At 43.6% G+C, this 23,088-nt stretch overlaps 1 protein-coding gene across 2 annotated transcripts in view; it reads left to right on the forward strand.

Annotated features, from left to right (window-relative positions):
• The window catches only part of PPA1 (inorganic pyrophosphatase 1), a 327,202-nt gene that overhangs the window by 88,230 nt on the left and 215,884 nt on the right, over positions 1-23,088 (forward strand). For both annotated transcript variants that reach the window (XR_011204987.1, XM_069240377.1), the window contains exons 3-4: positions 17,816-17,869; positions 18,829-18,948. Coding sequence is in view for 1 of the 2 variants with exons in the window: in XM_069240377.1 (XP_069096478.1) it covers positions 17,816-17,869; positions 18,829-18,948 (174 nt within the window). In the remaining variant the exon portion in view is untranslated. The remainder of the gene's footprint in view (positions 1-17,815; positions 17,870-18,828; positions 18,949-23,088) is intronic.

Below are 23,088 nucleotides of genomic sequence, written 5' to 3' on the forward strand. Positions count from 1 at the left end.
AAAAAAAAAACATAGCAGCCCAGACTATAGGCCCCGAGATCAAACTACCAAACTAAGAATGCACTTGAGAGGTGTCGCACCTCAAACACCCCTGCTGAAGCTGCACACATACCCATCCCTCCTGGTAGGGCATGGTAGTTCTCCCCGGGAACTCATGCCTGCAGTCACCTACAACACTTTAAAAGTCCCTATCGTGTTTCACTTAATTTAAACGTATTTTCACTTCACACACTTCTTCGTCTCAGTTACAAGAAGCCTTGATGGTAGAGTTGTCAAGTTAGCGCACATGGGCTGGGCCGTTTCTAGTTCTCTCCTTTTACAAATTATTTTAGCAAGTGACAAACAGTTCCATGTAGTAAGCCTGAGTCGCAAATAGAGGAGGTCATTCAAGCAAACAAATGGGCGAGCCAGGCCAGAACTGAGCCATGGTCTGGCTTGGCTCTAAGACTCCATGCACGAGCTAAGCTATGCAGACATTTGGCATGTATATCATGCTACAAGCATAATGTAAAATATAATGCACTTTTTCGATTTTGAAAATAATGATATCTTTAACACGCAGAAGAATTTAACCTTAATACATCAGATTATATCACTGCATAGGCCGACGTTTAGTAAGTGATAGTTTTAGAAACATTTATGACTTGCCCACAAATGACAATGCTGTTAGTGAACTAAGAGAAGAAGTCATGTAAACTCTAACTGCGGTCTAGATCCTTATTAGAGATAGAACACTACAGTCTATTAAATCAAATGCTTGTACAGCATACATCCTGAACTCAAGTATTTAAAAGTACGCTCATATGTTATAACAAAGAAAAATCTGATTTCGCATGTTAGGACTCAGCCACCACATGTTCCCTCATCTCTGTTCCCCGTGTACATCAAAGGTTACTGTTTAGTCTTTTATTCTTAGCTCACGATGTTAAAAACCGACACATAGCATATCTGACAGTGAGACTCAGATCTACCTACCAAGCTGAGAATGCATTAATTGGGTGCTGTCACACCCCAAACACCCATTGATGCTGACCCCTGGAGAAACCTGTGACATGGAACTCATTCGGTATATTGCTATAAACATACCTGACTGCCTTTTTCAGTGTGTATACCAATAGATTGTTTTTTATACCCCTTTTCGGGGTGGCTGCCTCTCTAGCAACATCCAAAAGCCTCTTTACTTGCATGCTATCAGTGCTGGTAATGGAAAATGTGTACTCTGGGAATCTTAAATTGGGGTAAAGGTGTGGCAATAGAAAAGAGGGAGAGTCATGAGGGCGTAGTCCGGAAAAACAGAGTCTTGCAGTCAACTTATACATTTATATGTTTGAAAACTCTGCACAAATAATTGGCAACACGGACCAGTGTGATAGTAAATCTTTTTTTGCTCAATTGGTCACCAAGAGCCTGAATTTTAAAATATCTTACAGGGTTAAGACGCACTGCAGAACTCTTTGTCAGGCAATTTTCATAGGGTAATAAAAGTAATATAACTTAAATAGTTAATTCACTTGCCAGAGAAAACTGTGTTTTATGTAGTTAATTTGACTCATAAAGTAACACAGAGGATTAACGTACCTGCTACAAAGCACATTGTGTAACATGCAAAGCACAGTTTTGTATTTTATGTAGATTGGTAAGTGAATTACTCACTGCCTTAGACACAAATCCCTGTGTTACTTGCAGTTCTATGCTAGGACCAGATGCTTGGGCTATACATCATCTTTCCTCACTTTATTCTGCAGCAGCCTTATCAACAAAATACCTTTCTCAAGAAACATAGGGGGGAAAAAAGAAAACCGAACCATCAACAGATGGGTATACAATCCTCCTCATATAGTCTATAGACTCTGTTCACGCCCCCTCTTTCTTTGCTGCTCCAGCAGCCAGTTAAGTGCCTTTCTTTACTTTTCCCCTGTATTTTCTATTGTTTGCCTTGTTATGTTATTCTGGAAATAACATGGCGGTAGTACTGCGTTTTGTCAAATGCTAGTTTGCCCTTATTGTGATAGTTGTATGTTTATTGTTTGCCTTTTAGAAAGGTTGCCGCAGGAACATATCTCGGAGCTCCTCATGTGGTATATATTTGTTTGGTGAAACATGGTGGGGTTTTCACAGCCGACCACTCGAGGGCGCTCTGGTTTTTCCAAGACTCTCCTCTAGCTTTGGGGGTATTGTGTGCTGCCTCAGTGGAATGTTGGATTGCAGATTTCAACACTACACCCATTGATAATGGAGAAATTCTCAGTGTTAGACTTTATATACTCTGTTCACTGATGCTTTTAGTTTTCTTTTTCCCCCTCGCACCGAAAATGTCATTTTTGCACTATATAATGCATGCTCTTCATGAAGAGTAACTGTAGAAGGACGTTGTAGTTCGTGAGATAGTTATCGACTCAAACGTTATTTAGATGACAATTTAACGGACATGTCGCAAAGTGATGATGATTATCAGAGAGCCCCCATCCCCCTCAAATTAACTAGCAACAAGCCAGTGGGCAGTTGTTCAAAAGTACGGGGCACGCTAAAAACTGGACTTCAGATGTTTACATTAGAAATAACCTTAGCCTGCAGACGTATGGTTAAATAATACAGCAAGCAAAGTATGTGCGGTTTAAACACCCCCTCCCCCCCCAAAAAAAACCTTAATATTCCTTCTGTGATGTCTCCGCTACCTGCGTAACGCTGCCCTTTAAGTCTAAATTGACTTTTTCTTGCCACGCATATGGTTTCTACTAGGATAAGATTCGCGCTTTAAAGTAATGTGCGTGTTAAAAGAGGGAAGATGCATCAGACTGCCTGAAAATCCGTTAATCGCCCAAAAAGGAAGTAAACATTTCCTGCTGAGATAAAGGAAGTGACAGGTGAAACTGAATGAGAATTCAGCTAAGTGCTCAGAGTAGCATGAAATGAGGGCTGGAACAGGGTGAAGATGAAGCAAGGAACCAGAAGAGGAAGACCCTCACTTGAGGAAAAAAGAGCTGGCGGAAGCCCCCAGAACAGAATGATCCTCTCGTAGCGCGTGACGGGAGTCCCATGTAGAGAGGGCAGGGAGAGGTACCCAGGCCTGTTTGCAGAAATACAATCGAACTACAGGAGATGAAATCCTTCAGCAATGTTAAGCCTCCCTGTTAATGTACTTTAGGCTGTTGCGAAGACCTGAAATTCAGGCAGACCGGATTAATAAAATGGGTTTTCGGGTTGAGCTAGCAGCATTATGAGGAGGCCTTAGTGACGCATTGTTGATCTAATGGCCCAGAAGGTCATGGACTTTTGCTGGGAGCAGACTGGAGTGGCATTGTGAGGAGGCTTTAGTGACGCATGGTTGATCTAATGGCCCAGAAGGTCATGGACTTTTGCTGGGAGCAGACTCAGGTGGTGGGATCGTGAGCTGGCGTGGAGCAACGCTTGCCATCAAGGATAGTTCCCAGTAGATCTCAGCGCCCTCTTTCGTTAAGGGTAAGCTCAGTCCCTCATGTTGTTGTGGTCCTCTCTTCCTAAGAGCAACAGTTGGGATATTGTGAGCATCCATTTGCATGCACTGCCAGTTCGATGGAAGTTAGGATGTGAATAGCGGGTTGTAAATCTATATGTTGGGTTAAGGAACAGGGACCACACATTTCTAAAGTGAGTGCATGCAGCAATGAAACGTAAGTTAAAGGGAGCATGGAGAAATTGGACTTGTTGGCAAGCCGTGCAACCGGAGAATGTAAACATTTGTCACCCATCTTCAAACCATGCACCCTCGTCTCGTTATGCAGCCATGTGCTCACCCAATCAACTACTTGCTCACTCTCACAGAAAGCCTCACTCACTCCCTCAAACACATACTCACTCGAATACTCCCGAACTTATGAAGGACTTTAAAAAGCGTCCAGTCTTTTGTCTTTGTTTATGTTTGCTTTTCTCGCTGCATATGCAGCTGTAGATTAAAACCTGAAGGTATGTACCTCTCGTGTTACCAGATTATGGCAAGATGGGCTGCACAGCTGCTCTAAATTTCAACGTTCCAACGTCGGTCGCAATAGTCAGCCGGCTGCATGCCAAGTTCTCCTTTATTGCTCTTAACTTACAATGTGTGCTGGACGGCATCTGGTTCGTTGGATCGGCCTCTTTCACAGCATAAATTCAACCTAGTGAGCAACATGTTGGGCCTTTCTGTTTTTGAGAGGATTCGCCATTAACCTAGCCATGGCCCCACCTGCAAGGGCCCTTAAGAGTGAAACGAGTAGGGGAAAGTGAGTCCTCAACAGACCAGGGACCCAGCTTTTTATCAACTTCCTCCTGGAAAAAAACTGTTTTCTGGGCTTAGCTAGGAGGAATGCATTCATGTTACAATCCCCGCCGACCTCGGAGAGTATCCCTTCGTGTTTTTTTGTTCCTACACATTAAAAGTGTAAGCCCACACAGACTAGAGAACTTGTGGCACTTGGTTCCAACGCATGGAAGGTGTGGGTTGAGGGGCTGGCTGGGGTCGAAGGCTGTCCTACTGGAAGTCAGAACCTCTAGCCTTACCCCGGGTTTTGCCAACTGATGGACTGAAAATAAATTTGTAAGTAGGGGTGTGGCTGGGTCAGACCACGGGCGCCCCAACCAGGTGAACAGGATCGGGAGGGTCCCTGGCCACAACTCGATGCACCTGGTTATACTGGTGCATTTTGTTGGCTGCATGAGCCTGTCTGCCTGGAAAGTACATATTTTGTTGACCTTTCATTTATTATTTATATGATTACTATATGAACACCAATAGTACAATCCTTGTAACTTGGCTATTTGCTGAAAATTGCCCAGTTAATTATATGCAGGAGAAAATTGGGTACTTGGGCAGTGACTTGTCTGTTTGAAGTAAAAGCTACGGCCTGAGTGAGATGCCAGAAATAAGTGTGCCCGTCCTGTTTGTGCACGCTGCTTGGCTTTGCGCACCACCGTGTTGGTGGTGGTTGAGATGTGATGGTAATGGAGGTAGACAGGTGTACCGGAGCATGCACGTATTTAGTTGGTTAATCCGTGTGTTTTAGCTTCGGATGTTGTTGGATGCGTAGCTTGTGTCTTTTACGACACAGATTATAAAAGCAAAGACATTGAGCAAGAAGAGCTGTTATCCACCGCAGTTCTCGACCATTCTCCTGTTGTAATATTTATTGTTCTGAGTGCCCTGCTGTCACATGTTACATCGATCAGGCTTTGGCAAACCACACACACCCATAAACTGATTGGACTTTGGTATGTTATCATTAACTTTGCGTGTGTACAGAAGTTGCTTAACAGTAGAGATTGTGTAAGATGAACAGCCCGCCATATCAATGCCTTCTTTGGTAAATGTTAAAGTGCCTGCTGGCGATATTCAAGGAATCCAGCGCTCCTAGAATGTACATTTACTGATGGTTTTCAAGTGCTTGAACCAAAAGCCATGTCAGTGGTATGTATACAGTAATATGGGTGCATAAAGCAGAATTTTGAGGAAAAGTCCGCTACAAAGTTTAGTTTGTAGTTGTGTTGCCACGAAAATAGTCTGAGCGGAGGATGAGCTACTTGTTTAATCAGAGTAGCAATCTGCCAGCAATGCAGCTTTTTTATTTAACAATGTTTGCATGTTGCTTAATTTGAACCTGTGGTTGCAGGCGGAGACCACTGGCACTCATTTTCCGCATTAGACAATTACGAGACCACAAAAAGAGAAAAATGTGTTTAGTCATCCCAAACCTCATCTTATTACTATGATCTGCCAATTAACACTTTCTAGACTCTACTCTCTTCTATCCCTCCATTGTTCTATTCAAGCCAACTAGCAGACTCACATGTCCACTGCTCAAATTAACTCCTATTTCCATATATTAATCCACCACTAATCCGTCTGGGTTCCAGAGCAGCCTGTTACTCCCCGAAAAGCACTTTGACACCTCATCCGGGGTTGTAAGTGCTATATAAATACAATTAGAAAATGGAAAGAGTGGGGAAGAAGAAGTTGCAGAAATAGAAAGGGAGTGAGGTACACTGGGAGGCTCTGTAGTGAATTAAAAAGGATTGAGGTGAATTTTGGACTATGCAGCCTTGGTGAGCAGCGAGCTGACATTAAATTGCACTGGTAGTGGGCTTCTGAGAAAAGCCACTGGCACTCATTCTTTTACAACTTAAGCACTGGATATGTGACTGAGAGATCAAGAGGGTTGGAAGAATCAGGTAGATTAAAAAAGGGGAGAACGATAGTTATGGACAGAGTGACACTAACTATGAATCAGGAACAGCAATGTCTGTATTTATTAAACTATTTATGTTCCAGTTGAAGGCTGAAATAGACTGAAAGCAGCATGATTGTGGACCAGTGCCCAGAAGCTGTGCAAACTCTGCGATTATACTCGTACCGCTCAGAATTGCTTTCCACTCTGTGAATCACGTTGTGCCCGCACAACATGACACCACAAGTGTTCGTGGAGATTGAATTTGAGGTTATAGTTGTGAGGTTTTCCCCATCTCGGAGGAAACCTCTGTCTCAAAATTAAAAGGATTGTCTGGAGTTCAGCGGGCAGCCTCACATTGTGTCAGCAGTTTAGAGTCTTCATAGAGTTTGATTTTGTTGGCCCTCACGCAACCACCTCTTGTTTTCCACCTCAGTCTGAAAACATTTTCCATCAGACTGTTATCCCTGTATGCTACAAGAATAGTGAAAGGAAGAGGGAGATTGAGGTGGGGGACAAGGGAGTGATCAACATGAATGCAAATTATATGTAGATGGGTAGCTAGCAAAGGGCAGCGTGGGGATCTGTCAGTGATGAAAGTGAGGGAGAGAGAGTTTCAGCATATGGTGAGAAACAAGAAGAAACCAGATAGAGCAGCGCGGAAAGTGGGAGTGGATGGATGGAAGGCCAAATTGGTAACATTGAGGAAGGGTATCTTGAGGATGAAGAAACAATAGAGGCAGACAGAAGGTCAACGGTTAGAACAGTGTACGGACTGGGTAGTGTTAGACCTGACGGCCTTAGGTTGGTCAACACCGCTCTCCTCCCCCCCCAGCAACATTTGGCTTACATCCTACACTTTTCAGACCTAATTTTTGCTGCTGGATTTATTAATCTGCACTTCACCACTGCTAACCAGTGCTAAAGTACTTGTGCTTTTTCCCCTAAATCATGGTAATAGTGGCTTAACACCAGTCAGCATATCTAATTTACTTATAAGTCCCTAGTAAAGGGCACTACATGTGCCCAGGGCGCATAAACTAAATGCTACTTGCAGGCCTGCAGCCCTGATTGTGCCATCCACCTAAGGAACTCTCTAACCACGTTTGAAGCCTGCTATTGCAGAGCCTGTGTGTTCAGTATGACACTGCCATGTTGACCTGGCAAAATAACCCTTTCACCAGTCCAAAACATTCTTTAATACATGTAAGTCACCGCCAACCCAGAGGGCAGGGTGCAAAGTATTTAAAAGGCAGGACGTGTACGTTTTTGTTTTACATTCCCTGGTAGTGAAAAACTCTCACTCGTTTTTCACTACAGCAAGGCCTATCCCTCCCATAGGAGAACATTGGGATTACCTTATCACATTTTATAAGTGTAATTCACAATCTGGAAGAGGTACATTTGCCAAATTTGGTGTCTCGGGGCTCACAATGTAAAATTACAACTTAATGGTGAAGTTGGATTTTAAATTGCAGTTTTTTTAAAGGCCACATTTAGAAAGTTGTCATTTTCTTACTTTAGCCACTTGATGCCTGCTGCCTGTCTTGAGTATTCGTCGGGCTGTGGTGACAGCTAGGATTGTGCATTCCCTCTAGACAGCTACATGCAAGGTGATCTTAAGTGTGACTGATGGGCCACCCATCCTGGGCAGCATGGGAGGGAGGGGCTGACATACCTGGATAGGCAGTGTCCTGTCCCCACACAGAACTGCATACCTCCCGATAGTGAGCTTGGAGTCGGGGGAGGAAGGGAGAACTTCTGTCCACTTCAAAAACGTTTCTTTGAAATCTTCCCCGCTTGAAAGGCCCAACTAGGTATAAGTACTGGACCTCTGTCACCTCCAACTTAGTACACATCTGGAACTGTGGATACTCTGCTAGAAAGAAGGACTGCTATTATGCTACAAGGACTGCCACTCTGCTGAGCTGCTACTCTGCTGCCTGTCGCCCTCTTGCTTGGGAATGAGAAGGACTGGACCTACATCTCTACAACCCAGAATGACTCCAAGGGCCAGCTGACTGACCTCCTGTTTTCTGAAGTCCCAGGTACATAAAATACTTCAACTCATTCTGCTACAGCATCTGGATTTTGCTTGCTGTAAGTCTAGCCCTGCCAAATGGTGCCAACCCAGTACTGGTTCCTTGGAAGTGGATAAAGTGCTGCGTCAACCAGAACTCATGCATCCTCATCGGAACCGGCACATCTTCGCCTTTGCGTGAGTCAGAAAGCAGTCTCGTCATTGCATTGAGTGGACCTGGCGCATCGACCTTAGAACTGGTGCCTGCTTTCGAAATCGATGTATCACCTACTGCGAGAGCAGCAGCTTCCTATCGCATTTAGTACCAGCACGTTGCACTCAAAATTGCTGCAGTTGCGTGGAGAAAATCAATGCACCTTGTCTACTGTGCGGCTCGACACAGACTCATTCATTCGGCTGTCACCTTGCATCTTTGACAACTATAATGCATTCTGGATACAGGTCCTTTGGTTCAGCGGGCCCAAGTGAGTCCCTGTATCTGGCCCATGCTCCATTGCGGTTGGTCTGAAATTTTGACTTTGTTCCGGTACAGCATGACCAGATATCCCATTTAAGCGCTTATTGCTTATAAGCGCTACTTTACATGTATTCTTTGAAAATTCATATCTCCGCTTCTACTTGTTGGATTTTTGTTGTTATGGCCTCTTCTTACTAAATAAGTTAAGTTCTATTTTTCTAACCAAGTTTTTTGGTGGTGTCTTCACTGTTTTACTGTTTGAAGTATTGCTCAAATACTTTACCCATTGCCTCTTAAGTTAAGCCTGCCTGGTCTGGTCCAAGCTACCAGAGGGTGAGAATAGGTTAATTTATGGTGTGTATCTGATTTACTCTGACTACGATTGTGGTTCCTGCTTGGACAGGTTGCATACCTTTCCCAGCCAGAAACCCAGTTTCTAACTGGTATAATCTAGTACAAGAGAGATTGGGGCACTTAAGAGTCTAGATGTAGAGAGAAGGCAGTTAAAAGATTGACTAAACTGTGCAGAATAGTGGATAAAGAAGGCAGCTCTGAAGAGTGGAATAATGATAGATGGAGACAATATGTGAATAGGTTCAATTAGACAGCCATATCTAGATCCCCAATAAGTTGTCAGAACATAAATGTTGACTTTTGAATACAAGTGGTGCACGGTGGAGAAGTCGAAAGGATTGCCCATACACGGGCAGAAAAAAGGAGGAGGTTTTGTTAGTCTAAATGCCGGCGGTTACTCCTCTTAGTTTAAGGTGAGACATAGTCTCAGCTTTATTACTCACGTTACTTAGAATTGTGTGACCTAACGGGATAAGAGCTGCAGGAGTCCTGGGACACTTTTTGCGTATTATGGAATTAAAAGTTAGATAATTGTTTACCGGAAGAAGACACAAATGTGAACTTTGACATTTCTCTTGCCAAGGCAATTGTTTTTAGCGAGGTGAGGGGAATAGGCAGCTCAGGTGGTGAGTACAGATATCCAGGCATTCCGATTGGTTGTAAACTGTCATGGTACACCCTCATTATTTAAGGAGACCTTGTTCCAGTTGTTGGCAGATGAGTTACACATCACATGTGGATGAAGTGGCTGTTCACCCTGCGATCTAATTTAAGCACTTAGGAAGGCAAATATGATTACAGCAAGTCAAACATAAACTCACCAGTGAAACATATTCGTTGACGAAAGAGCCGTACAGAGACATGGACGGCAAATGAGTCCTTGCATTGTGGTCAGGTGGGATATAATTTAAGGCATAGATAATGTTCTAGCAGCGCCACCAGCAGCCGTTGTTAATAACATGCTGGGAACGGGAGTGGTGAAAACCGAGAAGAGAATGAGAGACTAGGCCTGACTTCAAAGACGATGTAAACAGTGGACAGACTTTGAAGGAAATGTTTGTGGAATATCTTGAAGGCACCAAACTAAAGTTATTCACATAAGCGTTTTTTCTCTTATGTCGATGCAATCATACTTTTTTTTTCAACTGCGAACCTTCAAATGGCCCCCAAAATGATGGGTGTAGGCTGCCTTTATTTTAGGAAAGCCCCTGGCACTGTTCCTCACCAGACTCTTTGATTCACACGAACTAATACTTTGATTTGCCAGAGATGTACTAAGGGATTCTCGGCTAGTGGAATTTTATTATAAAATAAAGTGAAAACAAGATTGGAGAACGCGGTCATTGGTTCACCGATTATCTCCACAGAGGTGCCTACTACAATTGCATTTTTGCTGACCTTTTTCACAAAGGTGGGAGAAGCAGTCCGCACGTCCGATATCGGACTGACCTTGCTGACCAATGGCACACATGCATGAAATTTAAGTTGCAGTTGCATCACTATTGTTCGATTATACTAATAGCGAACAGTACAGTAGTTGAACACGGGGCTATTGCTCTCATATTTACTGGTGGAGTTCAGGACATATCCACTGCAGTCATTGGGCTAGAGGCTCCGAGGGAATGCCCTGGTATAACTGCACACCTCCCGTGCCCTAATCCTTGCTCCAAAAAACCCGTGCCAAACACCCAAGCTGCTTCTTTTCACGCCCATAAAGAATGCTTTTCACTGTCCGTGGGCTTGATGGTGTTATTGTAATTTTCTCTACATGTTACACCAACAGACATGTCGAAAAATGACATTTAAACCGCTTAAGCAGTCCAAAAATAACATTGTACACTATTCCAGCTAGATGTTAGTGCAAAATTGCACCAGTCCTGTCTATTTTAGTCCCTCTCCAGTTTTTTGTTAATACATATCTGAGACTGCTGTTTCAATAATGGCATTGAAATGCCAAAGCATCTCTTCCGCTTAACTGGTCTGCTTCTCTTCCGGTGTATATCCAGTGCCACTCATGATGTTGGGTGGCTGAGAGGTCTGGGTTGCATAGCTCGGCATTGACTAAGGACGCACCCTATAATCGAAACATTTTGTGTCAGTGGCACACTGATGCATGCAGTGCTGAGTGGAGATGAGGTGGTTGGACACTAGTCTGCCCCCTGTACATGACGGCAGCAACTGTAATGTAGCGGGCTTCCACCTATTCCTTCATTCAGTGTGTGCCATGCTTTTAAGGACTGGGAATGTGACTATGCAGCATAAATCCTCTAGAACCAGTAGTGCAGCCCAAGTGGGACAAGGCAACACAACCCAGTCACCTTCCATGTCTAGACCGTGAGCCCATGGATGTTAAGAAATTTTGCTATAATTGGTCGAGGCCCCTGGGTGAGGTTTCGTGCTAAGGGCCCTAGGCGCCCTTTCTGTTACAAAGCATGTTGAGAATTTGTCAGAAGAGAAAGTAGTTAATAGCCGGTTGGCCAGGAATTAGTTGGTGTGGTGCCTTCCACTCCTTTGCGGAAGCCTATAAAGCAGAGGTTATTTCTACGTGCTCGATTTTCTGCCTTCTTCAGGCACCACTTCTGCGCGTCTCCTCTATTCCTTTCTGGAGGATATGCACCACATACTCCACTTCTGAGAGTGTAGTCTCGGCCGTCATAACTCTCTCAGAAACCTTACGTAAGTCTTGGCGCAAGAGATACTTCGGAGCATACATCGCCTTTCTTGCCCTCAAAGTCATCCCTAGAGGATTGAATCGCCTGGAGGACGGTTGCATTGCCAGGTAAAGGGGATGTCAAATTCCTGCTCTGGCGGGCGGGCACTGTCTTTGTGTATCTGTCCATTTTGCCTTGTCACGCTTGTTTGGCTTCCTTGTCTTTCGCCATGGTCCAAGGTGTTTTCCAGTCAACTTGCGTGGAGGGTGCAATATAAGACGTGTGATGGGGAAGTCCTGTATTGTCAGCTTTACTCCACAGCTCGATGGGCACAAAAGTTCATTGCAGGTTTGCCACGCTGCGCAGGTACCTTCTTATTCTCAGCGGCGAGACCTTTGTGTGGTACATGCCTCCATCTTGCGCCCTCCTCACAGCCCAGATTTCTTTCCCCCCAAAACAGCAATTTACAGAAGGCCCAGAGCCAGCAGTCTCTGAATACCTTGCTCGATGTGACCGTGCTGACATACAAATCGTACAGGATGCTGCTGATGTCTCTTAGAGTGGCAGGGTTTTGTCGTATTTCATGTCGCCAGCCGCAGCTCCCAGAAACTGCGACTATTCGGCCATGTTGCACAAATAACAGTGCAGTTTACCTTGTACTCCGTATGGGTTGTACTTCAGTGTACCATACTGAGTGACTGTGCTGCTGCGTGAATGTAAAGATGTTGGCCAACTATATCAAAATGGGAACAATTTATTATGAAATGGTTAACCTTTTAAAAGGAGATTAGGAACTGTTACGTGAAATAGTTAGATTAATTTTCAAGATATGCTTTGTAGCAAGATCAGATCTAAGAAGCAACTTGGTACTGAGTCATTATAAACACCTTTACTGCCTCAAATGCACTTTAAGTGGTTGGAGAAGCAATGAGACATCACTAAGCAAGAGACCTTGCCAGCAGAAGGGAAACTGTTCTTATACCTGCACAGAGGTATCTTCAAAGTTATTAGTTCCCTTCAGTTTTTCGCTCAAACCATAATGAGATTAGGTAAGTGAAAGGTCACTTGTCAGTTCGGGTCAGTCACTCGTGCCACTAAACACAAATTATTCTTCCACAGGCCAGGCCACGTTACCACGTGAAGATATGTTTTGAAGCGACAGAAGAGCGTTATATAAGTTACATCGGGTAGTGGTTCCACCTTTTAGAGGTCTGGCTATACACAGCTTTAACTGAATGGCAGATCTTTCACTCAATCCAAAAAGTACATTAAGAAGTCCATAGTGAAGGCTGGCTTAAGCCATCGGCTTACATATGATTTTCCTGACTCTGCATTGCTTGGATCAGCTGTTTTTCAAGGTCATGACATTTTGATGATGGCGACATTGCTTTAGTTGTGTTCTGATAAGGTTTAGGTGATAGGACGTCAAGTCGTCCTTTTGTTAATCTACAGATTGGATATGAAGTGTCTTGTAAAGAAAAGCCAGGGTGCCCTTTGACGTTTTTACTTTGCTTGTACATTTTAATTGCTGATTCATAAAATGTTTGTTTAGGAAGTGCACCTGTGTGGATGCTGGAGTACGTTTATCTGAGACACTGCGCTGAACTAATCACCCAGGCGCATTCATTTCTTTTTCTTTGCAGTCTTGATAACCTGTTGTTTGATTTACTGCTTTTTCTGCTCATAAAGACGTGCTTGCACATATGCTTTCATAAACATGCATCAAAATTACTATTCATTTGTTACAAATATCAACTGTGCAATAGGTTTGCTGGATATGCCTTCATGTTCATAATTTACAACACAACCTCATCTTCTGATCCGCTTTCATCACACTCTTTTTTTGAGGGTACAACCTAACTCTTCTAATGCAGCCTATTCAGAAAAGAGCCCTGCTTAAACCTTTCATATTGTTGTAGTTGTGTCATTGTGTGTGTTGCCTCCAACTATCCCAGAAATATCCCACAGTTGTCCAAATTATCAAAAAATATTTTGTCTAACAAAAAGCCATGCTTATTCGCTTTTACCTATGCTTATAATAATTTATTTGCATCGTACCGTCGGGGATAGGCGATTCTTAATGAGGAAGGCATGCAGATGAAGGCATGGGACATGCAGTCAGGAGAGGAGAGTTAGTAGGATGTCAGTCCAGTTCTCCAGAACTAGTGAAACTCAGGGCGACTGGGCAATACTCATAACAAATATTGCCCTGGAACTGTAGTTTCTGAATAATGATCCACGGTCACTTAATTGCAAAATAACTTTAGCAAGACTGATCCATGGAAGTTGTTGGGTATAAACTCGATACATGGAGTACACAAATTGATTGAGTTGCTTTCCTTACTTTGAGTACTGACGTCCCATACTTTAATTAAGGTTACTACCTTTCTCTTGCAGTTGAGACTTGCCTACGCCGCTGCATTTGTTAAACAACACCTGGTTGTTCAAGTTTGTGGTCCTGTATTAGAAAATACCGCTTGTCTCTAGGTTTTGCTTTATGCTTGTGCGTCCTTGTGATTTTGGAGTCAATGTTGGTCGCAGATGCACCCTTTGCCTGCCAGGCCAAGCTGCAGGGATGGGCGTGTGTGAGAAGCCAAATGGACCCTTCAGGGTGGTTTTCTCAAGGAGGATCAACACTCAGTCCTTGGCCATCAAAGGGGCTCACTGGCAGATCACATTATTGAGGACGTCTGCAGTCTCCTCTGTAATTTAGCATTGGGACGATTCTTTGTGGTCGGTGCCAGGCTGCTGACCTGGCAGTAGATCAGTATTGGAAGTCCAGACAACCACAGCTTACGCTACCACACTTAAGGACAGCCGTCATGGGGAGGGAAGAGCGCATTGGCCAGACCCGTGAAATGATAGTTCCGGCTCCGAAGAACTTCTTGAGCTCCGCTTTCCCTTCCACACTGATGCTGGGTTACAGTTGAGTTTACTGTCATGGAGTGACGTGAAGAGAGCATGATCAACGCGATTATAATTATGATGTATTCTTGTGGGGCTGAGCAGCAAGTGTGATTGTTCAGACTTGGCCAGCACCTCATCCTCTGGCAGCCAGTCCGCATGCAAGTTTTAATAACAGTTGGGCCTTTATTTCTGGTACTGAACAAGGCACATTCGACTGAAAAAGTTTCTTTTTCTTTCAGATTGTCCGACAGAAGGTAGTTTCCTTTGTTCTGGAGTCAGATCCCCAGGGCTTTAAGCTGGGACGGTCCCATTTGGGCCTTGGACTCTGCAGTAATTAAAAAAAAACAAAAAACTGTCATTGGGACTGGTCCATACTGGGCCCTATATTCATGTCCTTAACCTTACAGGCAAAACCACTGAACAGTGTTTATAAAAAGGTTTAAAGTATTCCATGTCAGCTGTGTAGTTCCTGTTCACATTCCATATGTGTTACTTAATATTTCTTCTCCTAAGAGTGTTTGCTTTTTCCATGGTGCTTTGTTTCTGTAGTTTTCACCTGTATGAGGAGTATTGTGAACTGAGTCATATCTAGGTGCCTCTGGGAGTTCTGGGTATTAGTGGATGTTTATAATGGGACACAATTCAGAATTATGAAGTTGAGGCTGAAGCAGTGCGATTCCTGTCAGCAGGTCATAGAAGTGTTGAGGATACGCGCTAATTAGTTCTTGGCATTTCTGCAGACTACACAATGCAGGGGTCATACGTGCCAGTTTTGAAAGAGAACACCGTATTTACAAGTGAGTGGATAGAGAGTGAAAAGAGGATGCTAAAGCCGAAGGAGCTGAGATGTGAGCCATGCAGATGGAGGATTTCAGAAAGATGGGGGGTGGGGGCTAAGTGACTAACCGAAATAGTGCAGGGTAAAGTGATGTGATGTGAAGGGAATAACAAATGATTGAAACCCTCCCCAAACTACTACCGCTTCCACAGACTAGAGTAATGTTTGAGTCACAATCTTGTATTTTCAGAAGTGGTCCATATTCAATTCTAATTATTCACAGCAAAATCGTTGTTACTCATGAATCTGATACTGCCAGCAAGCATTGGAAAAGCAGATAGGTCTGAATTGTTTTAAGTGCATGTCTGTTACTGTGTGATGTTTCTGGATGTAATAACAGAAAGCTCTAGAAGAGGCACCAAGATACTGGGCGACTATTATAAGGAAAGCACGGAATCTTAGTTTACATAATTTAGGCTTCATGAAAAGGATTTCTAGTTCTGCTGGTTTGTCAACTCCAATTTTAGAGATCCCCTCACTTTTTTTCATCCACCTTCGGGAGAGGTAACCAAGCTCCGTGGGTCCATTAAGCAGGTGCACAGTGCTCCTTTCAGAAGGTGATCTTTGATAAGTGGCTTTTGAGGCCTGGTAGTATCCAGATATATTTTCAATTGATGCGAGGCCAAATGGGCGCTAGATTAAAAGCCACTCTTGACATTTTGGAGGAGCAATCAGCGTCAAGTGCGTCCTCACATACATTTGCTCCGGTGGAAACCAGTAACCCGTAATATGCACTGTTACTCTTATTCCATGGTGATGGCAGGCATCATACAAAGGTGGCATGGGTTATTTCATCTCCAGACACTCCTGTAGCCCATAGATGGCTGTTGCTTGGTTCAGATGTCCTTGTTGACGGACTACGGCAGAAGGGGATGGACACACAGCCCATCTTCTTGTGTGAGGCATTGGGCTAAATGCATGGGCAATATCACAGTCCATTTTTGGTCTCTCCTACTAGACAGCGTATGCGCAGTCTGTTGCAAGATGTATTCTTAGCTTACAATAGGCTTAGAAACCATCAATTTCTTAAAATTGGTTGGCTTCAATGTCACCCTCATTTGCTTGCTTCTTATTCATTAGCTTGTTTGGGCTGTACTTCCTCTTCATATGCTTGCCCCTCCCCTGTAGCATGCATGCATTGTTTGTGTCCTTCCAATGCTCACTTTTCCGGTGCTACTTTTTCCATATTCGTATAAACACTCCAGGAGAGTGCATGTGTTTTCCAGCTGTCTCCCTTGTGAACTTTTCCTCCCCATGCTTGTGTTGCTCTTGCTCTGCGTGTGTGCTTTACCCTACCCCCCCTCTGTCATTTACTCCCCCTCAGGTGCTTCATCCCCCCCCCCCCCGTGTTTCTTTCTAACCCATGTGCTACTCTCCCAGCTCCACATTGCACCCTCCGATCTGTTTGCTTGCCTAGCTCCACGCTTCTCTCTATTTGCTTCCGCCCCCCTTGTGCACGTTTGATGTTCCTTTGCCCTTCTGTTGCTTCCATTTACCTGCCTTGCTTATTTCCACTCTCTTCTGCTACTTTTTTCTTTTTGTTTAATGATCCAGGTCGGATCAGTAAACATAGAGGGGAAAAACGCTTATTCTAATTTCGTACGTGCGTGCCTACAAAATTACTTTTTTTCATTCTTAGGGAACGGGGGCGGGGGCGGGGGAGCATCGGTAGAGGTAATAGGTCCCAAATGTGACACTTAGAGGCTTGGCCAATGCTTGTTTCGGAAGTTTCTTTTGTCAGGTGACTGACTGTCCTTAATATAGTGACGGCAAACATAAAGACATTTTACAGCTCAGTTGAGGTGAGTGTGAACTCAGTGTGAACTCAGTAGAGCACCACACATCGCTTACACCGGTAGAGGGGAGGAGAGAGCGACATAGGGATATATAGAAAGTAGACGACAGGAAAGCTTATGAACTGCTGCTATACTTTAGCAGCACAATGTAACTCCGAGGCTACATGTGTACCAGAGGACCCTCAGACAGAAGTAGCCCAACACTTGTGTTCACATCCACTCACGCGCCAGGGAGCTCGTGATGCAGGTGGGCTCTGCCTGACTACAAACGGAATCTTTCGTTGTTGGAGTGAGGAGCGGACTGTACCTATCTACATGCATTGAAGTGAGAAAGCGGTGTCATTAATCTCGCTCCAGACAGTACTTTGGTTCTCAGATGGAAGGGTGTGTAATTCAGCATAGTGTGTGCGCTGCAGTAGGTTCAGCGTTGCCGGAAAATGAAACCAGTATTGCAGTAAGTATCTGATTGCTTATTCAGTGTATGGTTTTAGTTTGATGTCCTTTCTCTGCGTTGTTTGCGTTCTCAGCACGTTTTCGAATACTTTCTGCTAGTTCCATGATGGAAGTGAGCTCTTTTTTTGTGTTTTTTTTTCAGGATATTTTCAACATGATTGTAGAAGTACCACGATGGACCAACGCAAAAATGGAGGTAGCTGCTTTTCTTGTACTACCGCGTAACTTCTCGTTACGTTGCATGCGTTGGCGATTATCCGTTACGACTAGAAAGGCAGACCGTCTCTTTAGCTCCCACTTGCCAGTCTGTGTCATAGTTCTAGGATGTGCGTGGCTATTTGCATTTCACCCTTACTGTTCCCACTACTCGAATCCTGTTTTTGTTGTACATTTACATTGACTGGCTCCAGCACAAACGTTGCAGAACCTTGCAAACGTAAGGGGAAAGAATCGCACGTTGCAATTGTAAATTGTGCTATCCAATTATCTCGATTTATTGTTATTAATTCAGGCATAGAATAGGAAGGTAAATAAATATCTATAATCTGTATCATATTTTTGCCCAGAAAATAGTTTCGGATGAGCTATTACAAACCTGCATTCACACAACACTCATGAATATCTTCTCCGATTGAGTTTCCGCTGGGAGGAGATACAAACAGTAAGGGCCCTTAGACCTCCTAAGCTCCATTCCCTCTTCAGTTGCAGCCTGTGTAGGTAGCCTTCGACCATTTTCAAATGGAGCCCTTTGTGTGAATGCTCTGTTTGATTTAGACAAGAACATTTACTTGAATTCCTATTAAATACCCATTTATTATTGTAACCTCACACTGTCATTGCTACAAGCAGCATAATGTACAGCGCTTTACACAGTGTCCTGTGCACACCCCATCATCCTCGAAATGCAATTGCCTCACGTGTTCTTACCACTCAGCAAGTACTCTCTTAACCTGAATGTAATTGCATGCTGAGATATGAAGCGGTTCAATGTTTAAAGTTTACGATTTAAATGTTCTATCCCCTTTATCCCTATTTGTGATTGGAGACACCTCTCATTCGGCATCCCTTCTTGTTCCTTGCCCCACATCGCAATTCTGTAAATATAAGAATCAACTACTGCTTTGACTGCTGAGCGTCTGCTCTCGTTCTATACAGATTGCCACCAAGGATCCACTGAACCCCATTAAACAGGATGTCAAGAAAGGGAAGCTGCGTTATGTGGCCAACGTGTTTCCGCACAAAGGCTACATTTGGAATTATGGCGCCATCCCTCAGGTAAATTGTATGCTTGTGTAACAAGCGCAGGCATGTTTTTTTTTTTTTAACTGGAAAGCTGAGTAATTGTAAAAAGTGGGTATTCCTTTTTGTGGAATGAACGGACCACTAACGCAAGTTTTTGCAATATGCCCTTCTTGGTCATTAAAACAAACGCCATGGCAATCAGTTCGGTTGTGTTGTCAGTAATCTAAGGTGTGGTGCGAATGCTTTAATTAACAATCTGTCATTGTGTTACAGTTGGGCTGTTTCAGTGAGAAGCATGGTTAATACTGGTGACGTAGGTATACTTATTGTCTGATTAAGTCCATAATCAGCATTATTAGACTGCATAATTGGCAGACTTAAACTTGTCTACAATTCAGCAGAAACTACATTTCCATTGTTTCATAACCATATTGCACAGTAACACCACAGTTACCTGTTCCTGTAAGGCTAGCCTCACCCTCGTGGAGGGCATCATTGCACCCACATCCTTCCGCCTCAAAAATAAAGTTTAACTGAGTCAAGCCAAGGACTGTGTGCATTCAAAGATCCAAATGTTTCTCATTTTGAGTGAAATTTCCCAATTATTTTTCACTTTCAGACAGTCCAGGCAAGCTGTATTGTTACAAAATCATAAGTTTTTGTTAATGAGGTGCATGCATATGTAGGATGCTCCTTAATCAGTACCTCAAATCATGTTTTCATTCTCTCCCAAAACGTCAATTTGTGATGTTTTCACAGGAAATCCTGCAACACATCCATGTTATTTTCTCGATCTTCATAAATTGGCATCCATATGATTCACCCATCTTTTGATGGAAATAACCTCAGAATAATGACAAATGTTGCAAAAATCTTATCCTTCTGACCGCAAGAACAGTGGGTGAGGCAGTAGTCCTTTCTCATTCCAAGTGACTGGTCAGGAGACCTCACCAAAAGTTCTCTGAGTTCAGACATTGATCTTGGCTTATGAATAGCTCAACTAGAGTAATGTGGAATAATGTTACAGAATAACCGTCCATTGCCACCAAAATCTTCCTCGTCTATTACTGTCCTATAGAAGAACACACCCACATCGCAGCAGTGTCTTCACTTGAAGAGTTTCCCTCTCTGACAACCAGGCACTAGTCAACCTCTGTCCTGGCCTTGTCAGTCCCACCTCAATTAACTGTCTCTTAATTAATTGGTCTGATACTATTCATGAGGTTCATTTCACTGACTGTGCCCTCTTCTTGGATTGCAGTAAACACCGCCCCATCCTGAAACCCCTCAACTTCCCGCTTCCCTCCACATTAAGCACCAGCCATGTAGGTTTGATGACTATGCTTTTCCTGAAGATATAGCCTGCTATTTGATTGCCACCCTCAAGTCCTAGAAGTTGCTCAAAAGGATTATTTGTGACCGGAGAAAACAGTAATACTTTTGATTCTGGGAAGAAGCCTGTAAACAATGAACAAATGTTTGAACTAGGCGTAAAGATTTCTGAAAAGTCTGCCACCAACCTATAGCAAGATGGCAGGATAACTGAAGAACGGAACACCATCTTATGATATCCAGAGCCACTATCAAATGGAAGAGCATTTAGCGGAGTTGCAGTTCACTGAATGTTAGTTTAGGGTTGCTTTTCAACTTCTAAGTAGAAGTGACTATGATCAAAATAAAATGCTGCACCGGGAATAAATTCCAAGTCATCTTTTAAAGATCTCTTGGTTCCTCGGTAAAACTGTGCAGGGACCGAATTCATTGGTGAAAAATATGACAGGATACAGCTTGCATTGATTGGGTATGCATAGTTCCAAGTGGGTCTTGCTATAAAGGAATGCATTCCCCAAATTGTTTCTGCTCCCTAAAAGTGCACAAGAACTGAGGCATGAACATAATTGCTGCCTTTGACAACTTTGCCTACCTTACTATTGTTAACTTTCTCATGGCAGAATGCACTGCAGGGAACAAAAGAGAGCTTCTCTTGCTATACTTGTCCTCTAGGGAGCAGCTGTCTCCCTGAGACTACATGGGATCTCTGTGTGCAAAGACAAACCGAACCACAGTCTATGCTCGCAGCACAGCCACAGCAGCGGAGCAGAGCATTGGTTGTGGAAGCAAACTAAGAACCTCTCTCCGGTCCACAGCTGTGCAAACATGACACCATCATTCATCAATGGCAGTTGCTTCATGATGAAAAGATTTGTAAAGATTGTTAAGGGCATAAATTGCTACATAAATGTGACAATCAGTAAAATTGTCCAAACTAATTCGTTTCTACTTTTAATTGATTGCATTATTAATGGCTAGTGCTGAACCTGTTTTTTCTCATAGAGCAGTTGTTTTGGGTTTAGAAGCAGGATTAAGTGCAGGATTGGATGTCGAGTTTCTTTTTTCATTCATCTGAAGTGAAGACTGAGCTAAAATTGCCTGGAACCCTGTTTTCTACCAAGGAAACATGGCAGCCTACAGATACACCTCACACCACCACCTCCGACCCATATTAGTAGGTAGCGCCTGCACCCACAGTCACTTGAACCAGACTTAAAGGTAAGGTCACCTGACTAGTAGGTTGTAGGGTTCTCATTGTCCACAAGTCTTCTGTCAAGGAGGCTAGGGCTCCGATTGGATCCAGGGGTTAGGGCTCCCATACCTCCAGGTCACTATACTGCCACAAATGTCACTAAATAAACCTGTGCTTAACTCTCTGGCAGCTTGGCACGAAGCAGTCAGGCTTAACCTAGAGGCAACACGTAAAGTGTTGTGGGTTACTAAAACAGTAATAAAGGCAAACAACAAAACAATACAAATCCGAAAACGAATAAAAAAAATAGAGTATAATTGAATAAACAAAATGACAAAAATCCAATAAGTATAACGAGTTATTATTTTTTAAAGTTCCAAGTAAAAATAGTAAACATAGTGCTGAGAGGGTGTAGACGAAATATGACAACGATTGCAATAAGCTACACTAACCAGGTTTGTCCTGGTCAAAGATTTTACCTTCTGACGTTAGGCCTCTTAATACCCAATCCACCACAAGAGTACACTTCTTATGCCCCCCCCCTTCCCAAAAAGACCTCAGGGGAGGCTCTTAGAGACTTGCATGGTGACAGGTAGAGGGCCCAGGAGGAGCAGTCTAGGTCCAGATGCCACTGATTAGCTGGGCAATTGCAGGAAAAGGCCTCTTGCATCTTGTTATGTCCCTGCAGCTTTAACAGTAGGTCAGCTTTTTGACCCTTGGGGTCTACTTCTTTGGACCTGCTCTTTCTATTGTCCCCAGAAGTTTTCAAGGTCTACTTCAGTCACAAACTGCAGATTCAGTCCTGTACGATTTTTTCACAGGTCAAGTGTTCTGAATTGGGTTTCTGTAGGTGCCACATTTATGCCCGATAGGAGCCAGTGAGTGGGAGTAACCCCCGGAGATGTCCTAATCAAAAGGATAAAAGCTCCCAGAGTTAACCATACCCACTTTGGGCATTTTCATGATTAGAAAAGGTTTCGGGCACACTAAACATTTAGTGGGGGGCGTACTATGGTAATCTAAGTGTTCTCCCTGAATTCCTAGTGTCCTTCCACATTTAACATCAAAAAACAGTTTGAGGCAGTTCTTGTATCCCACAGAAGCTTAGAGACCTCAGCCGTGTAGAACAAAAACTGGCCTTTCAGCAGCTAGACAGTGGATATACAAGAGCTGTTTTGGTATACTGACTTCACCCCTTCGAAGAATGCCCCAAGTGTTATATGTAAACCTCTAACAGGCCTGTTACTGTTACTGGAGCCAGATTGGCCAGCTGGACAAGAGATCAGACAGGCCTAGGTATTAATTGTATTTGCCAGTGACCGGAGATGCCTCCTTTGAAATATAACTTGTCTTGGAGCACAGCCCACAGGCCATCTTGTCAATGGAATGTCAGAACCTGCCAACTCATAATCCCTTTGTCAACTGTCTGGGAGCAATACATGTTTGCCAGTGGGGAAGCCATCAACAGTCCATGAAAACTGTCCCCTCACAGCAGTGCCACCTGTGATCGTACATGTCACCCATAATGAGGTATTCACCCATGGATATCCTCCCAGGGTTTGAGTGCTCTGATCCACGAGGCTTGGAAAGGCTGTCCTGTCAGATTGCTTGAAGTTGCCACACCTGATCACCGACCTTCCAAGAGCCCA

The sequence above is a fragment of the Pleurodeles waltl genome, chromosome 6 (genome assembly GCF_031143425.1).
Source record: "Pleurodeles waltl isolate 20211129_DDA chromosome 6, aPleWal1.hap1.20221129, whole genome shotgun sequence".
In the NCBI taxonomy this organism is placed as follows: domain Eukaryota; kingdom Metazoa; phylum Chordata; class Amphibia; order Caudata; family Salamandridae; genus Pleurodeles; species Pleurodeles waltl.